The sequence below is a fragment of the Acomys russatus genome, chromosome X (genome assembly GCF_903995435.1).
Source record: "Acomys russatus chromosome X, mAcoRus1.1, whole genome shotgun sequence".
Taxonomy (NCBI): domain Eukaryota; kingdom Metazoa; phylum Chordata; class Mammalia; order Rodentia; family Muridae; genus Acomys; species Acomys russatus.
The window spans coordinates 44,747,743-44,757,253 of NC_067169.1; the positions used below are offsets into that span (position 1 = coordinate 44,747,743).

General features: G+C 39.8%; 1 protein-coding gene across 1 annotated transcript in view; it reads right to left on the reverse strand.

Annotated features, from left to right (window-relative positions):
* Positions 1-9,511, reverse strand: part of Pola1 (DNA polymerase alpha 1, catalytic subunit) — a 310,463-nt gene that overhangs the window by 65,921 nt on the left and 235,031 nt on the right. The window contains exon 36 of the mRNA XM_051142383.1: positions 8,135-8,228. Within this exon, the coding sequence (XP_050998340.1) occupies positions 8,135-8,228 (94 nt within the window). The remainder of the gene's footprint in view (positions 1-8,134; positions 8,229-9,511) is intronic.

Here is a 9,511-nt window from a genome sequence, read left to right on the forward strand (position 1 = left end):
CCCATAAGAGAAAGCTGACGTTAAAGTCTTCCTTCCCCAAGTTGCTTTAGGTCAAGGTGATTAGTCACAGCAAAAGAGAAGCAAACTAGGATTCTTGGCTTCAAAATTCTTTACATATTTCTATAATCATGTCCTAAACACAACAGAAAAGTAATTATATTGTGATCTGCCAAGTTATGACCGTCTATCAAAAACTTCCCTTCAACTACATATTGGAAAACTTAAAAAAAAAAAAATACAACTCAAAGCATTAGTTGTATGAAATAAAATAAAAGGAAAGAAAAGCTGAGTTTAACATTATCTGCTTCAAACTCTATTTTATACAGAAAACAACTTCACAACTATAAAATATATACTTTATATAAAAAACTGATGCATGCGTCATATTTTTACTTTTCTATGTACTTTACAGGTCTATTTTACCTGGCATTAGTTATTAAAAATAAAATTCCTGGGGAAAAAAGCGAGAGGTGTTGTATAAGTGACTACAAGTAAATAGTAGCTCCCAGATAAAGCAGCTGTATATATGAACCGGCAGTGATTGTGACAGCATGCACAGGACCTGCACAAGTTCCAACCAAACCAAGTCCCAGCATGGAGGGAACGTGGGCACCAATTCTCCTACTCAAGGAGCTGTTGACAACTGATAGCTCTCTGTAGACAGAGAGGTTTTCTTTTTCAGTTTGAGTGTGTCCCTTGGTGGGTTGACCACACTCTAGTGGAAGGCCACACATCCACAAATATATGGGCAGCCAAAACTGGACTTGATAGGCCTAAAAAAAAAAGACACAAAAGTTGGGCAGCTAGAGAAAGGAGGTGGGTGGTTGAGCTGGGGGAGGCAGATGAATATGATTAATACACTTTGTATAAAATTCAATAAAAAAAAAAAAACAGAAAACAGAGAAAAAGCTTTTTAAAAAAATTCAAGTTTTGGGGTTGGTAAGATGACTTACTTGGTTAAATAAATTGCTGCCAAGACTGACAACCTGAATTCAATTCCTAGAACCCCCGTGTTGGAAAGAGAACCAACTTCTGGAAGGTGTCTTCTGACCACCACCCATGTGCTCTGGCATGAATGCGAATGAAATTATAAATGAATGGAATACAGTAAAAATTCAAGCTTTCAGAGAAATGAGTCAACTCATAGGCTTAAGAGGTAAATGGACCAGACAGGCACTCTGTGATACATTTTGTTCCTAATGCCCAACAAGACTGAACAAAGTACATTCTAGGGATGCCAACCAGGTGAGAGAAGACTCCAGGGGTCCTTTGCTACTTTTATTTCAGTACTTCTAGCAATAACAAACCTCTCCTGCACTTTGGCTTTAGCAGCTCAAGAAATAGAAATCCTTAACACTGAAAAGGGACCGGACTTGAGATGCTTAGAAATCTCCAAATTGCAAATAATTTCATCTCTAAAACTCTTTTCTTCTAAGAAAAGACAGTACCTTCACAACCCCCTTCATGTTTTAGAACTAATTACTGTCTTTTTCAGACACCATTTTCCAAGAATAATATGGTTGTGCTCACTTTATGAGCAAACAGCTCAGCTGGTAGCAAGCTGAGAACAGGACCCTGAAGAAGTGTGAGAAGCAGTCAGCTCAGCTTACTCACTAGTTCAGAGACCTAATGTTCTTTGAGTTCAAGCTTGGTATCAGCCAAATGACAGACACCTGTCATTTGCCTTCAGTATCATTTGCAATGACTGGAATCGATAAAAGCAATATGCGAATATCAAGGAAGTTTTGTTATTCTGTTTTTGAGACAAGGTTTCTCTGTGTAACAGTCCTAGTTGTCCAGGACTGCCTTTGTAGACCAAGCTGGCCTCGAACTCACAGAGATCCGTCTGCCTCTGCCTCCTGAATGCTGGCATTAAAGGTGTGAGCCACCCCACCTGGCTTATCAAGAAAATTGTATAACTTTAATTTATGGCACACCACAAAGTGTGCAATGCAAGCAATATAGCAAGTTCTCCTGCTGTTTTAAAAATCCCTCTCCAGTAATAAACAGAAATATTTTCTAGGAACAACACCCCCCCCCCCCATGCTTGAAAACGCTTGTGCAACCTTGTTTTCCTCCAGGAATTCTTTAATCAAATATTTAGTGAGTAGGCTACAAGATGCAGTCCTCTGTCTCGATGAACTCAAGTGAAAGAGAAAGCAAAATAAAACACTCGAGACTCCTCAAAAAGGTCACAGGGGAATGCAAAGGATGGAAACATTTCCTTAATTTAATTTGTTCATCTATTGAATGCTGCTTCCTTATGGGGTTGTTCTGAGGGCCTGTTCAACACGTGAAAGGACACTTTGGAATGAAAAAATACCTTCACAAAGGGGCAGTCTAGTTCTGGGTAGCACTAACAAAAGCAGCAAATACTACTGACATGGTCTGTAACTGTAGCAAGTGGGAGGAAGAGGCAGAAGGATTACAGTGAGCTTGGGGCCAGCCTGGGCTACATTGTGAAACCTTGTCTCAAAAAAAGGTAAAGAAATAAGAAAACCTGTAAGAAATACCAGCAAGCATAAAGGAAAGACTGAGGGAAAAAAGCAGTAGCAAAAAACTCTGAAATTTTTAAGGAAAAACCAAACAAGAAAGCAGGCAAGCTAAGGGCCTGATAAAGGAAAAGACACTAAAAAAAGAAGTGAATGCGAGGTGTCATCTGGTTGAGGATCCAAGAACACAGCAATCTTTACAGGTGCAACTTAGGTTGTGGAACAGGAAGCTGCCCACAACCCTTTGTGAAAAAGAGACTAAAACGGGAGTGGTATGTGAGCTGAAGATAGTCTAACCAGCCTAAAAGAACACCCATTGAGAAATCAGATGTCCTACCAGGTGCTATGCACATGAAAATAAATCACCATCTATTAAGTATCTATGCTGCAACTTTAATTTCTTTCTTCAAACAGGACCCAAAAATCTTAGTGTTGCAATTCTGACAAATGCAAACGTACAAGTGGACTTCATGTTATGCTATCTCCCTAAAGTGATACGTAAGTATTATAATTGTATTTGGGGCTAGGGTCTTTAAAGAAATGGTTAAGCTAAAACTAGGGCCTCAGCCAGGTGTGGTGGCTCACGCCTTTAAGCCCAGCACTCAGGAGGCAGGCGGATCACTGTGAGTTCAAGGCCAGCCTGGTCCACAAAGGAAGTCCAGGATAATCAAGGCTACACAGTGAAGCCCTGCATGGAAAAACAAAAAAAAGAAAAGAAAAACTAGGGTCTCATAGTGGGCCTCAATCCAACTTCAGCGGTGCTATAATGGTGATGCATGCCTTTAATCCCAGCACTACGGAGACAGAGGTACGTGGAGTTCGGGGCCAGCCTGGTCTATGGAGTCAGTCCCAGGACAGCCAGAGCTACACAGAAAAATCCTGTCTCATATTGCCATAATATGTGTGCATGTGTGTGTGTGTGTGCGTGTGTGTTGGGGGGGAACTAGGCACACAATAAAGACAAAGAAATACTACTATCTGCAAGCCAAAAAGAGGCCTCAGGGGATACCAACCCTTGGACTTAGATTTTCAGAATCTAGACTGTGGAGGAGCACTTTTCTGTTGCTTAAGTCACACGGTCTGTGGTGTTTTGATACTGCACTCCCAGCACATTAAACTTTCATCCTCTAAGAATGATGACATAAAATAAGAATAGTTAAGCATCCAGCAAGAGAAAGTGGTACCCGATAACAAACTACTTTCTAGCAACAGACTAAAACCTGAACTGAAAGAGCAGTTAGGGTTCCCTCTCTTTGCTTAAGACAAGTGATCAGGTTAGTGGTGATAATATTATATTTAGCATCTGATGAATCTATCTTTCCCCAATAGACTCTGAGGTCATCCAGGGCAGAGAGTATCTGGCTCTCGCTGACATAAGAGTTCACACTCAACACATAATAGAATCTATACATAATGTTGTGTTTACGATTTCTGCATAAACAACAACAACAACAACAAAACGGCTTTGCAGAGAAAAGAGACCCTTTTTCTTTCCTGCATTTAAAAGCAGACAATTTAAGTGCCTAGGTAAAGATGTGAATTGATTCAGGTTTCCCCCAAACTGTTCACTTATCCCTAGTTAGGCCAAAGCACCACAGGCTGAGGCAGTCAAATATGAGCGTTTTATGCTGCCATCCTGGAAATGGATTTTTACTTCCCATATTGCCCCAGTGTTCTAAAGCCTCCTTTGGCTCCATTATGCCATCTGTGTACATTCTGGAGCAGTTCCAACAATAATGCTAATGTCCCACAGAAATAAGACTAGAAAATGTTATGTAGTTAGCGTGAGCATGCAGTAAACACCTCACCAAAGTGAGTAACAATCCTTTAACATTTTCAGGGAAAGGGGAAAATACCAAATGGGGTTAATTCACATTATGGACTAATGGCCTGTAAACTTTCATTTGAAAGTGAAGTACAAGAAGAAAGAAAGAAAGAAAGAAAGAAAGAAAGAAAGAAAGAAAGAAAGAAAGAAAGAAAAAAAAGCTTTGACAGAGCTACTTTTCACTGTAAAAATAAATAAACCTCTTTCAAATAATTTGTACGTGTTTCTCCCAAGTCAAAGTGCTGAGGTTCAAACAAAAATTAAAACCACCACCCAGTTACAACCTTTAAAGTATAGGCTTTACAATGGAAATTGTAAGACAGTCTTAGCAAAAGAAATGTTGCTAGGCATTGCAAGGAAAGCAGAGTCTACAGCAAATACTTCACACTCCAGTCATAGGGCACTTGTCGATAGATGACACCTAGAGTGTATTGTCTGTGATGTAACTGTGTTGTAACTGTCATTTTTCACAGAACTTCTGATGGTAACATCTATTGGTGGTCTGCCTTGGCTCAAATTGCATAATAGATTTGCCTTCTGGTTCATTTTTATAATAAGCCTAAAATTTATTTTTATGCTAAGGAATCCTTTGACCAGCAAATTAAAAGAGAATTTAATTTCAAATCATAAAATATGAAGTAAATATTATATATGTTACTATAAATTTAGGGGAACTTCTCCTTATTAGTGTTCTCACTAGTGTAAATATATTATTTCTAATTTTCTTCATATAGATTAAAACTTACTATTTTTATTTGGAAACAATTCACCTGATCTAGTCAAGGTGCTTTGAACAGGGGTTTTCTTTGTGTTTTGAGACAGTGTCTATTATATAACCCTGGTTGTCCTAGAACTTGCTTTGTAGACTGAGCTAGAGATCCACTTACCTCTGACTCCCAGGTGCTGAGATTAAGATGTGAGCCATCATGCCAAGCTGAATGTTTTTTCTGTGTGTGTTTTGTGTGTGTGTGTGTGTGTGTGTGTGTGTGTGTGTGTGCGCGCATGCGCGCATGCGTGGGCAGGAACAGCAACCACTGCACCAAACCTACAGCCTAGACAGGGGCTTTCAGGTGAATTCTATGTGATGAAATTTCTTAAAAGGTATAGCTTCCAAGATGGGCATGACAGCTCAAATCTGTAATCCCAGCAGCCAGGAGGCTTAAGGCAGGCAGAAGATTGCTCTAAATTCCAGGGCAGCCTGGGCTACAAAAGTACGTTCTTGGCTAGTATGCCAGTATGAGTTACAGAGTGAGTCCCTGTCTTAAGAAACATTTTAAACACACACACACACACACACACACACACACACAAACACACACCCTATAGTGAACTTTGAGTATACAGCCCTTGATACTATCTTTCCTCTACTGCTGAGCAAGAAGCTTCCAAGTGGCTACTCTATTAGTCTTGTTCAACCTTGCCATATTATCCCCTCTGTTTCTGGGCAAAGCTATGTATACTCTTGATGTTTTCTAAAATGCTAAAGACTCCAGTCACTTTCTGTATCATTTGTCTCTATATCTCCAATAATGACTGGACTTTCTGAAACCGCTGATCATTAACTCAGCTTCTCATCAAAAATTGAAAAAACGTGTTCATAAGAATTTTGTATCCATCGAGTCTAAAAACATGAAATGAATAACCTAGGTGGCTAGACGCACAAAGAAGTTATGGGAAAGCAGCTACTCATATGCTGACACACCCAGAAAGAGATAAGAAACCTGAGAGAAACAGTGTATTCATCAGAGAATCAGAACTCAATTTTCCCAACTTATAAGCACCCCAAAGGGAAAGTTTTTGGGGACAAAAGGAAAGCATACATTAATGATATCAGAGGTTGGGACAGCTTAACTCCTGGCAACACACAGCCTACCTCAAAGAAGATGATGAGCATCAAAGAAACTCCCTATAGAGATGGCTTCAAACGGGGCAAACAAGCTACTGGGGAAAATGTCCTTGTTTCTGCCACAGACAGAATTCTGCCTTAAAAAGGGCAAGCTTGGATGCAGGCAGAGTCGATGGCCAAACTCTGCCAAGACAGGGTAAGCAAGCCCTCAATAGTTCTTGCCTCACAAATATGTCTGTCAGATATATTGGGCCAGAAGGCTGAAGAAGATGCTCCAACATTATAGAGAGTTTTGGGTGACTGTTCAGGTAGCAAACTGTCTTTGTCATATTCTCATTTGGAAAGCTGCTAACCTGCACTCCTGGCATACTCAGGTAATCAAGTTTATTCCTTCTAAAGTCTCTGATGAGGTTGAAGACCAGGTAACTTAGTTTTACAAGGAAGCTTAGTTGTTTAGGGATTAAGATGTTTTTAAGTCTAGATAGATGTTTTAAGTTGATAATGAGGAGATATGATAGATACTGATTTACATTCAGAATTTTAGACTAGCCAAGATAGGAAAGATGTTTTCTTCAAGGCTGCCAAATACAAATAGCCAAAACACTAAGAATGTAACATTTATATAATTCCTGATTGTGTCATGGTTCTTCTTGCTTAAGTAATTTATTTGTATATAAGAGTAATAATATAAATGCATATGTAAAAGATAAAAAAGTTTAATAAAGAAAAAATGATATCAGAAGTAAATATAGGCTACATAGTAGCCATTAATGAATGTTATCAAGCCTACTTATTAGTGGGCAGAAGGAATTTTAGTTGTAAAAAATGTTTTCTTTCCAAGGATAAATGAAGGAATTCAGGGACTAAAAATAATTTATAAGCTGGGCGTGGTGGCACACGCCTGTAAATCCCAGCATTCTGGAAGGCAAAGGCAGATGAGTTCAAGGTCAGCCTGGTCTACAAAGTGAGTCCAGGACAGCCAAGGCTACACAGAGAAACCTGGTCTCAAGAAAGGAAAAAATAATTCTAGCATTTCTTGTAGGCAGAAAAGGTGAAGTCACTCATGACTAGGGTAGAAAACATTCAGACCAAATCAAGGGCAGCACACGAATTCTTATGTGAAAAATCCAGCCATATTTGTAGGTTTTTTTGGGGGGGGGGTATGCTGTTGAGGTTGCCTCCAGCCTTAATACCGAGCAACAAAGCCTTGAATTGATATTCACTGACAAACAACATAAACACTCTGTAGGTAACTAATAAGAAAAATGTGTAAATTTGCCTTTTTTATTTTTTACAGGTAATAGAAAAGTTGTCAATGTGATTTTCAGGTAGGAAAAAAAACATGCACTTGTCATGACATTTTCAAATACTTTAAGTTATGTAACAAAGCTTTTCCCAGACCCATTATGTCCCACAGTGCCTGCAAGTCTTGTATAAGGAAATGCCGGGTGCACAGGACTCCAGGCAGCATCTGATCATATGGGTTGAGGCACCTATACATTCTCTTAGGATGGAGTCAATAAAAGAACTCCACCCCACTCCTCTCTTTCAAAACGAACCTAGGCTTTTAGTGAACAGCGGAGACACACTCCAGGTCTATTTTTTTGTGGTAATATCTAGTTTTTGTAGGCCCAATGATCACGTTGCCTATGCTTACTTTATTACAATTACTAAACTCTATAGAAAATAGCATTTTCAAAATATAGCATTTAAAGAGTCCTTTTTGTACCGTTCCTCCCCCAAAAGCTTGCTTTAATAGAGAACAATGTGACCCAGGCTGTGGGGGCTAAAGCCGGGGATTCCTATGTCACCGCCCCTCATGTAGGGGATCCCTGTGTTCACATAGGCCCCTATAGTCTGCTTCTGAGACAGCAATGTGATGCTGTGTGAACAGCCTGACACAGTAGGTCTGGCTTTTATGATGCAAATTTCCACTTTAAACTCAAAGGTAATTACAGTATTTTAACGTACCTTTCTCATGTTCAGTAAGTTTCTCCAATGCACAGTCCGCATCAAAAATGTACCGGTAAAAGCACAGCTGGGTGTACAGGGACTTGTCAGAATACTGCAATATAACAGAAAATAAATGAATACTACTATGAGGGGGGGGAGGGAGATCACTCTCAGCCGAGTGTATTCTCTCATTTCAACTTCCACATCAAGCAACATTTTGTAAAGAAAGGGGGTGAAGAAGGAGAGGATCATACTAATGGTTTGTCCCCCTCACATAACACACGCACCTTTCACAATTCAGAATAAATCCTGCCACTTCGATCACAGATTACTACTTGCGAAGCTGCAGACTGATTACCCCTGCTGTCAAAAAACTGATTTTGTCAAATTGCAAATTCCTATGCACCCGTGACAATTTGCACTGTTAATTGGGAAAAGTGGTACTGTGCTTCCTAACTGGGACCTGTCCACGCTAGCAGGAAGTTAAACAATTTCTGGAAAACTGTTTAACATATATTGCTATACTATAAGCCCAATTTTCTGACTCATGGTGGCAATGCATTGCCGTTGCCAACAAATGGCTCATAGGCACAATGTTGGAAGTTAAGCAGACCACCTGCTCTGCGCTTCTCTGAAGTAGGCAACAGATGATATCTGAGAAGTAGCATGCGCAATGAAATAATGAAGGATTTCCATCCCACCCATGTCAAAACAGTAGCAAATTCTAACTTAACAAGGCATAGGAACTGTGTCTATACCCTTAACCTATTATTCAGCAACATACGCTGAATGCTAGTGTTCCTGGGTTTAGAGACACTGTGTATGTCCTCTTAAGCAACTGTGTCTCACCCTGTGAGAAGGGAAAGACACAGACGCTGAATTGAACAAGTACTGTGAGAATTATTTAGTGATGGCATTCAAATGCAATTCGACTTACTTTAAGCCACCTGTTCTAGAAATATTCTTCCCATGCCTCTGTGGGGCTAGATACCTGGAGAACAATGAGCAGGGGCTCTCACCAGGGCCAAAAAATAAAAAATAAAAATAACTAATAAAAATCAGACCCTTACAACTTACGAAATAAGAAGCAAGCTCAAATGACAAAACACATCAGCAATTCTCTCTTGCTGTCTTAGAATAACATACTATTTACCCGACGTTGAGTGAGCACCTGTATGTACTAGGTTCAGCATCAGTAAGGATGCACACATACCTCACTTACATAGAAACTTATAGAGTGGCTCTGCTGAGCCTGATAGAATTGCTTCACCATTCAATGGCCAAGCTGGGCCAAGTGGCACCCACAGAATGACATGTGACTAGTCTCTGGAGAGGGAAAAGGCACTATTATTTCTGAAGGGCACCTCTATGGGAAAGTATTATATCCAAGGACGC